Below are 18317 nucleotides of genomic sequence, written 5' to 3'. Positions count from 1 at the left end.
ATGAAAGGAAGGAAAACATACCTAGGAGTCAGGTGACAGTAAGTACCAACGTATAATTACTGACTATGAAAGTGGAAAACTTTATTGTAATACCAGGGTTGCCAAATATGAACTGAAGAATAAATCTGGCCAACTCATTAAAAACTTGACACTTCCTTAAAACAACTTTAAAAAAATGTTCTAGAAACCAACACCATTTCTGCAGCATTTAGAACAAAGAAAGGTAATCAACCAAAATGGAATTAACCAGAGACATCTAAAGATGACATTCCCCTAAAGAGTAGATGAGGTCTGCTTGAAACCCCCCAGTTCTCAGTCTGAAACTGTGAGGCAATTCCAAGGACTCCCACCCAGTGTTTTATAGTCCTGGAGCAGAACTTCCCCTAGCCAAGATACGTCTTGGACTCATCTGAAATTAAAGGACACATCAGGTCCTGCTGAAGAGGATGTTCAAATAAACCTATTACTGTTTCCCACACCCTACTCCTTCCAACCGCACCTTTGAGTTCTAAAAAACTGCTAGCAGATCTAAGAAAATCTTTGGTGGAGGTGCCCAACACCGACAAACAAAAGATGGGTGACCCACATGACCGCTACTCACCATGTCTTCTATTTCTACAAACTCAACTCCAACCTCTACAGAGAAGTAGACCCAGGGTATGGGCACCATGAACTGAAGGTTTCTAAGATCCTGATGAATTTTTATCCCCCATTTTGAAATCACCTTTCCCAAAGCCTTCACCTAAAAATCAAACAAGGTCACTGAACTGGGAAGAAAACTAGTTGAAAGGAAAATCCTGTGATACAGGACAAGTAAGAGATACCTAAACCCTTTTGGCCACTCCATCATTTGAAAGCACTGCACCGCTGGGATAGATGCACTCCCACCTTCCTGAAACTTTTGATGCATTATTTAGGAGGGGGAGAGTCACTTATCATTGTCCTCTTAAAAAAGACATCAGGGGATGGCAATGTTAATGACATTAATAAGGTAGTTTACACAGCAACTTTAGTCTAGTGAGTTCTAAGACCATATTACAAGTCTTTGGATTTTAGAATTTGGGGATTATTAAGTTTATCCTCTTTGCAGTTTTTTTACTCAAACATGAAATATTATGCCTACATACTTAAAAATGTGCCAAAGTAATGTTAAAATTTATAATAGGGACACCTCAACCACCTGGCTCAGTGGTTGAGCATCTGCCTTCAGCTCAGGTCGTGATCCCCGGGGTCTTGGGATCAAGTCCCGCATCAGGCTCCCCCCAGAGATCCTGCTTCTCCTTCTGCCTATGTCTCTGCCTCTCTGTGTGTCTCTCATGAATAAATAAAATCTTAAAAAAAAAAAAAACTTACAGTAAAAATCCATACTGGAAGGAAAAATCTATTCTCCAGAAACTAATGCCTGAAACTTAGTAGAGACTCAATAAATCCATCTCAAATGAATGAATGAATTGTTATTTAAAGGGCATCAATTTGTGCTAAACCTAGTGCTGTGCCCATGCACATTACCCCATCAGTCAGGTATTGCTCTTATTTTATAAATGAGGAAAGAGTTACTTGCCCAAGGATGCAGAACTTATAAATGGTAACACGGGGCCTTGGAGAGACATGATATGTGGTTGGGAGGTCAACATATGACCAGGGTCCATGAACGTAGGTTCTCACTCTGGCCATGTCTCCAATATTCTGTGATACGGGTCTTGTGTATGGGTCTTAACTCATCTTGTCCTCAGTTTCCCTAGATAAGGTCCTCTTCTAGTTCTACAATACTATGACTCCATAAATGCATGCCATCCTGCACCTGCATTCCAGTTAAAGATCCTTTCAGACAAGTGGCTGGATGAAACTCTCCCAGATGCGATGTGAAACCACGCAGTTCTTCTATCGTGCAACACTCTTGGATTAGTCATGCCTTGAGTGCACTACCTCCATTTTCTAATCCATGCAAGTGCTTAATTTGTTGTATGTAATTTGTTCCCTTTCAAGTTAATATCCCTGTATTATAAAAATCAATAAACACACATTGAAAATAATTACAAAGATATAAACCTCTTACTTTGCAAAAATACGTGGTAATGCATGCATTTTTCTACTCAGCAACATTTACTATGTGTTAAAATGATGCTCTATGCAATCTCAGGCAGAAGAAAATGTTTCCTAGGGAAATTTCAAACATCTACACGAAAAAAGAGAATACACATAATCAACATAACGATCTCAAGAATGGAATCAACAGAAATAAAATCGCCTCCTTTGGTTCTTCTGGGAGAATAGCTAGTTAAAGATAAAATCAATGCTAGCAAGAGGAGTGGCTTCGTTAGCCCGCATCAGCTTACTGCTGTTCAGTGGGTACATTTGTTTATGGCTTTGCTACAAAAGCATTGCAGGATCAATGAAGTTGTTGTGGGGCCCCGGAATTTCCTACTCTGTAGAACTACGAGTGCCAACCCCATGGTGGCTAGTGAAGTAGGCAACTGGGCAACACAGGCCCACACGGTGGAAGCTAGTTTCCTGGGCTCAGACCACTACAGCCAAGGAAACCTTAAAGCCAGACTCCAGTGGATTCAGGCATTAGGATTCAGCATTTTACAGAGTGTGCTTCATAAAACACTCATTCAGGTCAATTAAATTTAAGGAATATTGCATCTCTATTTCCTTTTTGAAAAGTCAGGAGGCACATTAGCATATTAAAGTCTCTAAGAAGTCTTTTGTAAAGATATGCACTTAAATTGGTTCAGGTCACAATCTCCAAATTTATTTGCCCATAGAACCCCCTCCACCCTGCTATCTATTAACACTTCACAGAGCTCACAGGAAACACACACACCCTCTTTAGCCACTCTTGAGTTACTGATCCTCTGACATGAAGACTGAATAAGAGCGGGAAGAGCAACCCCATTCATGGATTTCCTTCTGTAGGCCTAGCTTTGCTCTCTGAGCTTTGCATGCACAATTTCACTTAATCTTCACAACATCCTATGAAATAATATCTTATTATCCCCACCTGACAAATAAAGGAACTGAAAATTACACGTAAGATTGATAAAAAAGATGCTCACCAAGAAGTTTTAAAAATCAGATTAAAAAAATACATATATATGGTTTTTAAGACAGGGAGAGAGAAAGAGAGAGATGGGTGAGGGGTGGAGGGAGAGGAGAGAGGAGAGAGAATCTTAAGCAGAGGGCAGCCCGGGTGGCTCAGGGGTTTAGTGCCACCTTCAGCCCGGGGTGTGATCCTGGAGACCTGGGATCGAGTCCCACATAGGCTCCCTGCATGGAGCCTGCTTCTCCCTCTGCCTGTGTCTCTGCCTCTGTGTGTCTCTCATGAATAAATAAATAAAATCTTTAAAAAAAAAAAAAGAATCTTAAGCAGGATCCACACCCAGTGAGGAGCCAGACATGGGGCTTGATCTCACAACCCTGAGATCATGATTTGAGCCAAAATCAAAAGTCAGATATTTAGCCAACTGAGCCATCCAGGTGCCCCCAAAATATATTTTTTAAATATATGCATATATTCATTATATATGGTATAAAATTGTTAATTAGTAGCCTATAGGGGTTTTGTTTGTTTGATTGTGTTTGTTTGTTTGCTTTACCTAGAAAAACCTTAGTTGCCAATATTTAAAACCTAGGAGATTTCAAATTTGAGAAGAAAATGCATATTTTTAGCAAAGAGAGGCTACTTCCTCTGGGTAACATTCTGTTGATGTAAAGTATGAGCTATCCCTTTAGGTAAGGCCTGCAATCTTCACTTCCCCAAATGCTACCCGCCGACATGCCTCACATATGTGAACTGTCTCATCCATACAGATATTCAAGTATGTGATATCTGATCTTGAATGATAAATATTAAAATGCTCTTTAATAAAAAGTACTGTGGTTGGTCCCTAGGTTATAACCACTCAGAACACCTGCTGCCCTCTTAAAACTTGTACTCCAGCAGGAAAGGCAGCCAATCAAACAAGGAATTTCATACTTGTTTGGAAAGTATTAAAAGATAAGAAAACAAAGTGGGACCTTGGGAGCTCAAGATAGGAGCACACAGAGGAAGTGATTTTTAAGCAGAGACCTAGAAGATTAATAGGCAGTGTCCAGGAAAACAAATAGGAGCTAAAGAGTATTACAGGAAGACCCCATCGGTAAACACCTAGTGAACAACTTCTATGAGCTGATATTCATGTGGGGACATGAGACAACCAGGCCATCAAAAAGCCACACAAGATGTTGATGATTGGTACCAGGGTTAATAATTTGAGCTAGGTCCTGAGGCAAGGAGGTGTTCTTTCATAACAAAGGCACTGAGACTGGCAAAAAGAAGGCTGAGAAAAGAATGATATGGTCATAAGAGCGGAGTATTCGCAAGGATGCTGCAAACCCTGGTCCCTAGCCCCACGGCCACAGGGAGCCCAAGCCGCACTTGCAAAAAGGAAAGTGTTAAGTGAGCCTACACAGGGGAGGTCAAAGGGCCATGGCAACAGGTAGACCAGGGGGGTTAGATATGTCAGCAAGGGATATAAGTGTCTCTCCACGGCTCCTGAGAATTTGAATCCTCAGATCTTTCAGTCTTGCCAGGATATATCTTCCCAACCAAAAATAAGATTTGGGCCTCTGACCACTTAGAATGTCTCGGGAAATATGCCTGGCAATTTAAATTTATATATATATATATATATATATATATATATATATATACACACACACATATACACAATGTGATTTATATATTTGAATATCTATTCAAAATGCTTACATATATATATGTGTTCTCATTTAATCCAATTTAATTATTAAATAAGTGATTACATAGAAATTAGGATCCCACCTTATAGAAGACATCACTGAGGCTAACTGGTTGTCCATCTTACTGGATGTTGCACAGCAGTACTAACAAGTGGAGGAGGCAAGACTGGAGTTAGAATATTCCAACCCCAAGGCTTATATCCTAAGTCAGGGCTTTGCAAACTATGGGTGAAGATCCATTCCTGGGTCATAACATCTACTTAGGGGCTTGCAATAAGTGTTTTTAAAGTGAAATAAACTAGAATAAACTGCTTTACACATAGTAACACTGAGTATTGTTTCATGAAGTTTTTGTTTCTAATTAATGTGTCTACTAGGTCCTAAAGTAAAATTATTTCTTCCTATATATCACAGTTGAAAGAGTTTTAAAGCCAGTGTTCTAAGATCTTATAAAGGTATATAAAAAGCAAGTCACATCCACTTTTACATTTCGTAACTGACCCTTTTTGAAAGGATAAAAAACGAGGTCTGCTCTGAAAAATTAGTAGATTTATGATCACTGAGTAGAGGAGTGGTTGGAGATAAAGATTTAGGAATTTTATTAGTTGGAATGGTAGGCTGCAGTGTGGTAACAAATAGCCAGTTTATAATCACAAAGGTTTATTTTCCAAAATCACAACATGCCCAAGCATTCTGTGTCATACTCACTAGGGCCCCTGGCTGAGGAAGGCTATGCCTTGGAAAGTATTTTCAACATCCCTTTGCACTGAGGAGAAAATGTGGAAAATAACATATTGTCTCTTAAGTTTCCACACTGAAGTTACACATGTCACTTCTTGGATTTTATTAGCAAAGCAAGCCACATGATCACAACTAATTTCAAAAAAGCTACAAGGGCATCCTTCCATATGTCTGGGAAGCAGAAACCCAAATATTGGACAATCAGCGCTAATGACTGCCACAGGAATCACCATCAAGTAGACAATAGTTGAAGCTATGAAAATGAATGAGATCTTCTACTCCCAAGAAGGAAAAAATTAAAAAACATATTTTAGTAACATCACCCCTAGACTCATATTTACAAAGACCTTTCTGATAGCCTAAGCTCTAGATGTCCTAAATCAAATGCATTGTCCTCCCTGCAGAGTGAGTTGCTTTTACCGTGGCCTGCATTTTGATTAATATCATCACCATTCACTTAGTTGCCCAAGTGAGTCACGTTGGAGTCACCTTCAACTCCTCCTTTGCCCTCACTGGCATAGCAAATCAATCACAGCCTTGCTTTGCTCCCAACAGAGAGCTCACAAACCCACCCTTACTTCACTATTTCCTCTCTCCTGTCTTTTTTTTTTTAATATTTTATTTATTTATTCATGAGAGAGAGAGAGAGGCAGAGACATAGGCAGAGGGAGAAGCAGGCTCCATGCACCGGGAGCCCGACGTGGGATTCGATCCTGGGTCTCCAGGATTGCGCCCTGGGCCAAAGGCAGGCGCCAAACCGCTGAGCCACTCAGGGATCCCTCCTCTCTCCTGTCTTAATGCCAGTTCTCACCATCTCAACCAAGGCTAGCTATCTGAATAAGGCTATACTTCTTTTATATAATATCAAATTGGGAAATTTGTCCTTTTAAAATTGATTTTTCTTATGCCATACAAAGTTTCTATAATTTTTCTCTTTTTTTTTTCTTTTTGGAATTTTGCAAATATCTTTTCTTGAAAATTCCCCCTATCATGGAAAAACCCAGTTATGGATATGATTAAAGAAGAAGAAAACATTTAGAGAAAACTTAAGAGAAGAAAGACCGGGAAAGAGGAACAAGAGTCAGGGACAGGTATACATCTACCCTACCTCAAAAGAAAGTTGCCTTTTGGGTGCCAGGGTGGCTCAGTTGATTAAGTATCTGCCTTCAGCTCAGGCCATGATTCCAGGGTCCTAGGAGCCCTGCATCGGGCTCTCTGCTCAGCAGGGAGTCTGTTTCTCCTTCTCCCTCTGCCTACCTCTCCCTCTGCTTGTGCTCTTTCTCTCTCCCTGTCAAAGAAATAAATAAAATCTTAAAAAGAAAGAAAGTTTTTTAAGTGCTTCTCCCTGCCTCTAACTTGGAGGGTTTATAGTTTTGGAGAGAGAGGCTGATTTCTTGTGGAGAATATTCTATAGTGTTTCAGGGGTTGAAATGATGAGACTGAGTAAAATCTCTGAGGAAAAAAATGGCAAAAAGAACAGAAAGATAAGGAACAAACTTTGGGATGTGCATAGGCTGATGAATGAGAAATGAAAAGAAAGCAAAGCCAGAAAAAGACTGGAAAGAAGTGGGCAGTAGGGTGGGAGAAGTAGGACAATGAAGTGTGCACCAAAAGAAGGATAATCAACTGCTAACTGCAGGTGTAATCTGGAATAAAGATAACCCCAAGAGTTTTTGATTCGGTCACTGGGTGGTTGTGTCCTGAGAGTCCACAGATGCAGTTGGAGTGTGAAGAGGAGATCTAGAAAGTGGGCAGCAAGAAATAAGGGGATGGTCCTGTGGCAAAGGTAGTACACTCTACCAAAAAGTTTGCTTGTGAGGTCGGAAAGAAAGACAGCTCCATGAGACAATGAGAAGAAGGGAGGATATTGTCCAAGGCATGGAAGACATGAACATTGATTTTTTTGACCAAAGGGGAAGAGAGAAGAGGATGAGATTGAAAATGGTAGAGAGAAAAGGTATCTAATAGAAAAATATTCATTTCCTCTAGTCTATCCAGTCACAACATAACCCATTGGTAGAATGGCAGCTAAGGAGGAGTAGAATAATATTTTTATCATTCCATATGTTTTCTACCATAGCTGTTTAAATGTGAGGATTACTACACATAAAATTTTTATATAATAACTTTTTAAAAAGCCTTGTCTATATTAATAAAAAACTCTTCTAAGTGGTATTTTTGGTAAGATTTCAAACCCTGCCCCCCTCAAAAAACTTCACTCTTTCGTGTCTATACACGGTTTGAAATGAGAGACTCCTAACTCTGGGAAATGAACAAGTGGAAGGGGAGGTGGGCGGGGGGATGGGGTGACTGGGTGACGGGCACTAAGGCGGGCACTTGATGGGATGAGCACTTGGTATTATACTATATAACTGACTTGGCAAATCGAACTTCAAAAAAATATATACATATATATAAAAAATAATATTATTAGCTAGTATTCATTTCATCCTTATTGTGTGTCAAAACTCTTGCTAATTCTCAATACAAACTTACAAAGTGGTTACCATGTCCATTTCCTAAATGAGGAAACTGAAGCCAGAGTAGTTAAGGAACTTGCAAAGGTCATATTTACTCCACTGTCTAGGGTTTTAATCAACTCTGGTATTAAGGACTAAGTTAGCAATTTGTCATAATACAGAAGAGCTAATAAAAACTTGAGAATTTAACTGGCTTCAAAATACTAAAAAAATAAATAAATAAATCAAGAGAAAAGTATAGAGTTTCTTTTCTTGGCCATTGAGATGAGAATCAAATAGAAATTACATTTGTATTCATCTAACACCAGCAATTGATGAGATTCCCTACGACTTCATCAACATGGTGTGTCATCAAACATATGGATTTTTGCCAGTCTGATAGGTTTAAAAATGTCATCTCAGAGCAGATTTAATTTGCATTTTTCCGTGCACAAATTCTAGAATGTTTTTATATATTGAAGAGCCATTGGGATTTCTTTTTCTGTAGTCTACATATATCCTTTTTCCATTTTTGACTATATCATTGGCCTGTTTCTTACCCATTTCTTACTCATATATAAGAGTGATTAATCCTTTAGAAGTTGAAAAATTTTGCAACTTCTGTTGTCTTTTGACCCTGATTATGTTGTTTTATACGTGCAAAAGTTTTTTTTAGTGTAGTCAAATTTATCATGCTTTTCTTTTAGATTTCATGTTATAATCAGAAAGATTTTCTGTTCTAAGAACTTAAGGGATTTCCCTTTGTCCTCATCTTTTCTTCTAGTACTGTCAAGACTTCCTTTCCTAACTTAAATTTTTTATCCATTTGGAATGTATTCCACCAGAATGGTTGAGAAAAATCTAACTTTTTTTTCAGATATCTATACAGCTGGCCCAACACTAATTTTTGAATAATTCTCATACATATTGGGGTCTGCTTTGTTTCATTAATCTATTTCTATTCATTTACCTACCACACTGTTTCATATACTTAGGCTTTAAAATATGTTTTGCTATATGGCAGCACCTGTCTCGTTTCCCTCCTACCACCACCACTATTGTTCTTCCTTCTCAGAGTTTTGTTGGCTATTCTTAATTTTTAGTGTGAACTTTGAAATTGAACTATCTAGTTTCAAAAACAAAATTCTTATTTTGATTAGAATTAACTTAGACAAAAATGACATCTTTATGATATTAAGTATTTCTATCAACTTGTTAAGGTTTTCCAGCAGACTTGTTTTGAGTTCCTGAGGAGTGTTTTAAAGTTTGTTGTAGGGCAGCCCAGATGGCTCAGTGGTTTAGCGCTGCCTTCCACCCAGGATGTGATCCTGGAACCCCGACATCAAGTCCCACGTCGGGCTCCCTGCATGGAGCCTGCTTCTCCCTCTGCCTGTGTCTCTGCCTCTCTCTCTCTCTCTCTGTGTCTCTCATGAATAAGTAAAATCTTCAAAAAAAAATAAAGTTTGTTGTAATGTTTATTATTGTTTAAATAGATCATTTTAACATGTATTCTTAGGTATTTAGTATTATGAGTTGCTATTATATAGGGTAATTTTTCCATCCTATCTTCTGTTTGTATATGACAGCTATTAATTTCTTTGTACTAGTTATGTTCCCACTAATTACTGAATTCTCTATTTGTGGGGGGGCGGGGTTCAATTAATTCTCTTGGGAAATCCAGGTAAAATATTATATATTATCTACAAATAATGGTAGCTTTATATCCTCCCTTTCAGGGACCTGCTTTGGCTAGTACTTCACAAGTAATGTCAAGTAATATTAACAATAGCAGACGTTCTTAACTTTTTCTTGTACTTAAAAGGAATGAATCTATTATTTGCCATTCAACTTGATTCTGGAATTTCTACTGAGCCAAATATATTTTATCACATTAAGGAAGTATTAATTTTTTCCTATATTATTGAGTACACAAATATCCATAACTGCTTTTTTAGACTGAAATTTGAACCCTCTAACACTGTAGCAGATTTAAAATGTGAGCACAAATTCTTTGACACTCCTTCCTCTAGAGAAGTGAGGTCTGTGCCTCCGTTCTTGAGCCTGGGTGGGCCTGTGGCTACGTCACACCAGAAGTGATGCTACGTGACTCTGGGGCTGGCTCATAAAGGGCTGTGCAGCTTTCTCCTGTTTCTGGGAACATTTGCTTTTGGATTGCCAATGTAAGAAGTCTGGTGATCCTGAAGTTGCCATGCTGTTAGCAAGCTCAGGCAACGTGGAGATATCACACCTTGGGGCTCTGGTCAAGTCCCAGCTGAACCCAGCCTTGGATCATATCAGCCCATGAACCAACCATGTGAGTAAAGAATCTCCCAGATGTTTCCAGTCCCCAGCCATTCAGATGAGGCCTCCAGATAAGTCACCTCTGCTGTTTTTAATTTCTTTCTTTGTCCAACTCCTCATTTCTGTCTCCCCGCCCCCCCAATGGTATATTATTATTTTTCTGTTTGTTACCTTTGTACTGCTAAATAAGCATTTCACCTTTGTTACTTTCTCTCTCAGCTTTAAATAAAATAATTTGTCAGTTATTACCCATGAGGACTCAGCAAAGTAATTCTGCATTTCAGCTCATCTTTCATGTTTTCCATTGACTCCCCATCTCCCTTCTGTGTTCTTCTATTTCTGCATTGTGGTCTTCATTCATCAGGGTAATTGCTTCATTGAGTATTTTTTTAAATTTTAATTCATGGAAAATTGTTAGGACAAGATTTTTATCTACTTGGGAGTGCTCTCCATCTGCTGGTTAGTTTTGTTGCTTTTTCCCATGTTTTTTCATTCTAGGATCTTCCTACCAATGCCTTTTTCTTTAACTTATCATCAGTGAATGAGTTATAATTTCCCAAATCAACTATTTTCAAGAGGATGTTTTACTGGGGAGGGGCCATGGTGACCTTCCAGGCTTCATTCTCCTTCTCTGCTGCCCTAGAACTAGGCTATTGCAAGCACATACGTCTCGTGTCTTTGGATTCTTTGTTCAGCCCTTGACTATATTTCTTGGAGCCAAAGCAGGAGAGAAGCACTCCAGCACCAGCCCTGCTAACCTGAATTCCTGAACAATTTTGTTAACATTAGCACTTCAAGAGAGCCCTCCCCCTTCAGGAAGAGTATTTATGCTGGCATTCCCTGCATTCGCCATCCCTGGGATGTCTCACCACCATCTGGGGTGCTTCTTTTTGTTTCGTCCTCCACAGCTACTACACAGTTTCAGCTTCTCTTGGCAGTTCTCACAGGTGTTGCAGAGTCTGTGGTTTATATTTGTCTCCTGGTTGAAAACGACAGAGGCTCTTCCTTTTCTGTTTTTTTTCTTTTCCTTTTGTATGATCCCTAAGACAAGAAGGGGGGAAGTGCTGTCATGCACAGCCTCATGCACACCAGAAGTCTGACAACATTATTCGAGAGATACTCTTGAGAAGCTTTATGCTTCCCATTTTATCACAGTTGACTTTGGTTTTGTTACTCTGATTTTAATGAATTTACCCTCGATAAAAATAGTTCACTTTTTTCTCACTCAGTATGTGTATAAAACTTGTTTAGTCCATCGGAGGCGTTCTTAGCTAGAGTAAACCATCTCATCTGGGAAAGCATAAAAATAATGTAAAGGGAATGATAAGCCCAGATGCAATAGAATTCCTCCACTCAGTCAATCCTGAAATGGAAGCAGGATTATTGCAAACCAACTTATGATGCCTTACCAGCTGCTGAATTGGATCCCGCTTTAACGCTGCAAGATGACAGGATGAACTTATTTTCTCTCATGTAATGAAACCAGGATCTTTCATGGTCAGTAAGAGTGTGGAAGCATCTGGATTCATTGACTGCAACAGACCTTAATAGTGTGTAACTCGCTGGGGGAAAACTGTGTGTATCATATTGTCATTTTGCATCTGTTACTCTGATTAGGATCATTGTAATACATTCAAATTCATTAATGGTGGCTACTTTGGATCCCTAAATAATTAATGGAATCATAGGTGTCTCCCTGAGCAACAACCTGATGGCACTGTGCATTAGGCAGTGCTGGGAGCTCTGAATAAACAGCTCTGACACGGCTGCATCTGTTTTGCCAGGCACCTCCTCTTGCACAGGGCTTCTTAGCCAAGCCTGCAAAAATGGGCAGAGCCAAGATTAGAAACCAAAGGAAAGAGTAAAACAGACCCCGTGCATCATCATGGTTTTAGATACAGGCTGCCAGGCCCCGATTCATCCAATGATTCAGAATCTTTGGGACTCAGCATGTTTAATAGCCTCTCCAGTGATTCTTATGTGCCCTAAAGACTGAGAAGCTCTAGATAGAGACCTCTTGCCCAGAAAAAAAAAAAAAAAAAGTTAGCAAGATGGGGAAAACATGTTGTGAATCCTAGTCCACTGGGCTGCTATCACAATGCTTGTGAATTTTCCTTACCTCAGCTCATAGGGTTTCAAGGCTTAAAGGAAAAGAATTTCTCCTACTTCCTACTTACAAAAAATCTCTGCCTCCTCCACCTGATTTTATTGTTTGCTCTCCCCAGTTTGGCATGTACTCTGAGGATAAACAGTTGGCCACATGCAAAGCAAAAAATGTTAATATTCTGAGATTTTTCTGAGAGCGAATGTAAAGGCATAAAAAAGAAAAACCAATTTATTAGGCCACGATTAAACACACACACACAATTAACTATGGAAGTGCTTGTTTCCCAATATCCTGAGGACAATGATTCTTGGCAGATTTTTCAATTTATCTGCATTTCATCAAAGTAGAAGACTATACAAATAAATGGCAGTGGCATATCCTGGGGCATTGCGGGTCATGAAAGATCTATAATCTACACAAATTGCAAACGTTAATAAAGATAATGCCCTAGTCAGAAACTGTGGAGTTAATGTGTATTTGTAAATGTCTCAAAGACTAGATGGAAAGAGGAGGAAAAGAGAGAGAAACGAAAGTAGAAAATGAAGGTTGGGGAGAGGAGGGGGAGAACAGACCTAGGAACTCTGAAGCAATTTACATCCCAGAAATCACTGTAATCCTATGGAAGGAAGCCCGCATAAGTTAGCATTCTTCTAGGTTGCACTTCCAGATGCCCTCCAGAAAGTATACATAGATGAGCTCAGCAGCCCCACTCATGATTACCACTAGAAAATCAAGCAATTAGCAGCCCATCAAAGTAGTCAAAGGGAGCCAGAAAATTCTGGCAAACTCCAGATGTCTAAGTTACTACTCACACAGCAAAATGTCATGGGCACATGAAACTAATACATGGCAGGCAAGAGACATCACTTGCAAATGGAAATGAATATTGAGAGAAGAATAAATGTTAGCAAAATGCTACTGGTTAGCCGCCATTTGTCAGGCCTTATTAAGTGTCAAGCATTACTTTATTTAAACTTAATCCTCACTGCAAACTTTCCAGATTACACTCATTTTACTGATGCAAAAACTAAATATATGGTAAGGACATTCATCTTGTGAGTAGTGGAAACAGCCATATACATCTAACTCTGAAGTCCATGCTTTTACACACAATTCTACTACAGAAGATGCTGGATCTCTTCAGTAGATTAGGCGTGAAAACTACTCTTCTGGTAAGGGCAAGAGGAAGAGTTTACATCTATGGATCTACACTCAGTTTGACTAGATGGGAGATGCTGAGAGATCTAGGAATACTAACCTGGCTTTGGACATGGGCAGCACAACTGACTTTCTGGATGAGAGCCGAGACCAGATGTCAAGAATTTCTGGTTCCAGCAGACTGCAGCTTACATGTAGAGGATATTCATTAAATAATTATTTAATTTTTACTTTGCCGGTTGGTATTCCCAGTGTTAAACATAGTATTGCCTGCCACGTGGTACCTGCCTCATAAATGCATGATGGATGTTTCAGTAAATACATGAACTGTTGAATGACGAATCAGTGTATAAAGAATTAAGCATATCCATACTTGCCTATAGTATGCAGGTAACACACCATGCAACACACCAACCCATCAACACATCACCAGCCCTTTTTGTAGACATTAGTCCCCAGGCTTTACACAAGTAAGGTATAGCCATCATCACAGCTGCCTCTATAAGAGACTGTGCCAAGAGCAGTAATAATGAGGCTTAAGCCACTAACATTCCCAGGCTAATGATACACACAACCAGGGTTTTTGTTCATGGACATTCTTTTTTATCATTTCCTTGCACTGCCCTTTTACACAAGAATCAATTAGGACTTTTAATCATTTGCTCTTTGACCTAAAGCGTATGGATTTACAGCATACTTTTCAGGGCTATGGGATCTTTATCTTGGATTTTCCCAGTTTAAAAATCAATCTTAACAATCAGAGCTAATTAGAGATCAACAAAACCTTCCAATCTCTATCTAGGACCTCTGAAAGTATTTTAAAACCTATACTATTTCCAACTGAGTCGAAGCTCATTTCATGGGCAAGTATAGGAAGGACCCATATTTAGCAAATAGATTCTTTAGTTGTACAGCTTTCAATTAACAGATGCCTTAATGATGGAAAAAAAACAGTAACAAAGGACACAGAAGTTAGACCTAAGTTTGAAACATGTTTTCACGACGATTAGATGCGACCTTGAACAAATCACTAAGCCACACCAGAGCTGTTTGCCCCACTGAGAAATGAAGTGTTGATCTCTCCACTAGTTCTCTAAACACACAGTATCGTTTATTATAGTCCATCTCATTTCATGAGTTTTCCTTGTTTATCAACGAGGTTGTGAATAACTTGAGGATGTGAAGAAAATTTCCTTCTTCCATCTCTTCCATTGCTTCCAGAACAGTTAAACACAAAAACTGATCAATGGTCAACTGGATTGAAGTAAATCAAGGTTCTACATGTTTGCCCACCAAGAAGATGAAAACCTTCCCAAACTTATGTAAAGAAATCACTTCAGTAATCAGAACAGTATGCTGCATTTGGGGGGAATTTTTCTTTTTTATTTCTCACATATGTGTGATCCCATATGTGTGTTTGTGTGTGTATGGGTGGGTGTGGGGGTGTGTGTGTGCTTAAAACAATCCACGCTTCTTTCACTCTCGGTTAAAAATTTTAATGGTTCTGTACATGATTTCCCCAAGTGAAATTTCCATTGAAAATGGAAAATATTCAATTTCTGTTTGCACTAAGTGGTTTAAAATGCATGACAATTAACAAATGAGTCACAGGCAGCCTCTTCCTGTAACTAATGTGCTGCAAGCCCGATTCATCCATTACAGCAAGGATACAATATCCACTTACCAAACATCCAGGTTTCTTAGACTTGGTGCTTTTTTGTTTGTTTGTTTGCCTTCCTATTCTCTCTCTCTCCGTGCTCTATTCATAAATTGTCTCCAGCAAATTATAGCAAAGGTGTCTCTCTTCTCTATTGCCACTTTGCAATCTATACTTAACTGCAGGGTAGCAGCAATGAAAGCCATAACTAACAGCGCCAACTCCAGCCTTCTAAATCTGCAACTACAGCTTGCGAAGAATCTTGTATCAGGGTGTTACATGCTAGATGTAATGTGGATGTTGTAGTCTGAAGCGAAAATTATTTGTACAGCTGGAATATAACATTTGCATAAGTTACAATTAAAAGGGAAAATATAATTACAAATTTTCAACTTAATTTGAATGGTTTTTAAAATGCTCATTTGGCATAGGCAACAGCTTGCAGGCGAACAGAACACAGCCTCAGAGTTGCATCCCTTTGTCTGAGTAGCAGTGGTGAACTCATTCCGAAGGGTTTGCTCTAACCCCTGAATCCCGACACAACCAGCAATGAGAACCTGAGGTACGAGGCACTGTTTGTTTTCAAAACAGGATTACAACACACTCAGCAATCCACAAATATTTGCATCTTTTAATTGTTTCTAAAACTGAAGTGGCAAGTGGCATCGAACAGGAATGTTATTTCTCTTGTGGAGTGAAGGAGCAAGTGGAATTTTAACTAGTTTCATTTCCTTTCAGCTTTCAGATCTGAGATCTGTGGTCGCATCTCCTGTACAATGTGTTCCTCATATCACAGTCTCTTTAATGGCTCTGGTTTCTGATTTTTTTTCCCCTCCTTAATTACATGTCTTTTCCTTGTAGCTACTTCATGCTGAAGGCATGTCATTCTTCCCAGACGCACGCTCGGCTAGGTGTCCGAGCACTGAGTCCGTTTGTTCGTTTGTTTTCGGGGTTTCTTTCTAAGAAGCAAAGGAATCCTTTTATTATCCTCAAACATGAGAATCAAAATTTTCATAAAATACTTTGTACAGCATGTGTACTTGAAACCCTGCTTCCCAAAGTCATGACAACTGTGATTATTATATAACATGCATTGTATCACATCGATAGTTTTGAAAAAGAGAGAAAAGGGAGAAAATTACTCCATTCAGTCTTTCTCAGAAGAAAAAAATGCGTGTGAAAAGACACATGAACAGGAAAAAAACGCTATTACTATGAAGTACACAATTAACTATACCTTTCTATGTTTTTGATCCTAGGTTTCACAGCAATCTCAAAATAATGAGACACCAGAACATACTCTTGGAAAAAAAAAATTATAAAAAAACGATCCTTTGTTCTATTTGCCCTGGAATCAGAAAGGGAAATTCTATGGCAAACAGAAAAATTTAACCTTATTGTATCTCTTTCCTGAGAAATTATGAAGGTGTCCCATTGATTGCGAGTATTAATAAGTAATATGATTTTTTAAAAAAAATTACAGAAACCCTGTCTATTTATGGAATAACAGATACAGGACAATGAGAGGGCCATCACACCACCTTTGGGACAATGCGCTGCTACGTGACTGGCTGAAACTAACAAGGAAATTTACCTAAACGATGCTCTCGTGCTTAGTCACCTTCTGTGCCACAGACTTGGAATGACTTTATCACTCAAAACTAGGGTACGAGTTGAAAAATACATATACATGTGTATATTTTATTTATGTTCAATACACATACATTTTATTTATATTGAAAAAAATTCCAGGATCTTAATAAATTTTATACTGTGACCTATAGGCTCCTGGCAACCTCCCAATCTACCAGCTTTACCATTTCATTTTCTTCTTGCTGTAGAATATTATGCCAGACCCTAAGTTTATATTCAAAGTCATAAGCTAGAAGCAGACCATTCACTAGAATGAATGGTATTTCCCAAATGGTTGAACATTTGCCACTGGGGGGATAATTTTAATTGCCTCATATCCAAATATTTTCATTGTTATCTGCTTTTTAAAATATAACATCACATCAAGCTCTTGATTTCACCAACTCTATTACTTAAAATTATTGACTTTTAAATTGATTTAAAGAAAAATGTTGAAAAAGATACCACAGATGGTATTCAGGCATAGCAAAGTCATGAAAGAGGTGTAGAAATGACTTAGTTTAAGAAACGCTATGATAGAAAATCACTTCTCCACCAGAGCCTAGTTCTTAATTTTAAAAAGAAAGTCCTTTCTCACAAAAATTTTCAAAGAAAATTAAAACCTCAAGAAAGAACAAACCATATTAATCTTTACTTTTCTCCTGTATGCATGGAAAATATTTCTCAAAAAGAATAAAAGCACCACAGCACAGTGATTTTCCTTGAATGCAGGGAGTCGATTCGGAGCAGGGACTCTCAGGAAGATACAGGAATTTTTCCAGAAAGCACCTCATAAGAAGCCGAGAGAGGCAGGGATAAAGAAGAGCTGGAGCCAAGTTGTAGACATGGTATGGGTTGTGTGGGGCTCTGTGCTCAGTTGGAGTCTGCTTGATTTCCTCTCCACCTGCCCTTCCTCCACTCATGCTCTCTCTCTCTCTCTTACTCTCTCTCTCTCTCTCTCTCTCTCTCTCAGAAATAAAGGTTAAAAAATGCAGGAAGAAAGCAGGAGGGCAGGGAAGGAACAGGAGGGAGAAAGGAGTGCATGTGTGGAGTGCATGCAGCAGGAGAGAAGAGGATGGCTGGCCTGCTTCCACCTCTGGGACTCCATCCAGGGTCTCTTTTGTGGGTGGCCCTCCCTCATCTGATGGTCAGCATCACCCCAATCTCGCCCTAATGTGACCAGCTGAGCTAGTGGGAACACAATGATCGAATGGATCTCAGGAGCCTAAGATCAGGACCTCAGCTAAAACCAAGAGCCCGAGGCTCAACCAACTACAATACGAAGGTGCCCCCTTCCTCCTGTCTTTCACCAATGGAATGGACTCGAAATCCATTTTATTTCATTATTTATTGTCTTTATATAAAGTGTTTTGTCTTTTCTTCTGAGTTTGAAGTATAGATGACTTTAAAGTATTATAATCCCAGTTCTCCAAAAAGGCTAGTCTAAAAATAGCCCTAAGTTGTTTTTTACTTATATGTGGTCCTAGGATATATATTTTGTATGATTCTCTTGCCCCCA

The 18317-nt window shown here is 39.0% G+C and overlaps 1 protein-coding gene across 7 annotated transcripts in view; it reads right to left on the bottom strand.

Annotated features, from left to right (window-relative positions):
- Positions 1 to 18317, bottom strand: part of LOC144318503 (uncharacterized) — a 156882-nt gene that overhangs the window by 135542 nt on the left and 3023 nt on the right. For 6 of the 7 annotated variants that reach the window (XR_013384445.1, XR_013384446.1, XR_013384447.1 and 3 more), the window contains exon 2: positions 11114 to 11285. Coding sequence is in view for 1 of the 7 variants with exons in the window: in XM_077905533.1 (XP_077761659.1) it covers positions 11114 to 11285 (172 nt within the window). In the remaining 6 variants the exon portion in view is untranslated. Of the gene's footprint in view, positions 1 to 11113; positions 11286 to 15777; positions 16126 to 18317 lie in introns of those variants that run through there. The other variant, XR_013384454.1, reaches the window with a different exon arrangement.

Source organism: Canis aureus, chromosome 8, assembly GCF_053574225.1.
Source record: "Canis aureus isolate CA01 chromosome 8, VMU_Caureus_v.1.0, whole genome shotgun sequence".
NCBI classification, from domain to species: domain Eukaryota; kingdom Metazoa; phylum Chordata; class Mammalia; order Carnivora; family Canidae; genus Canis; species Canis aureus.
Note: the sequence above shows the minus strand (reverse complement) of the source record. Positions and strands in the feature narration are given on the sequence as shown.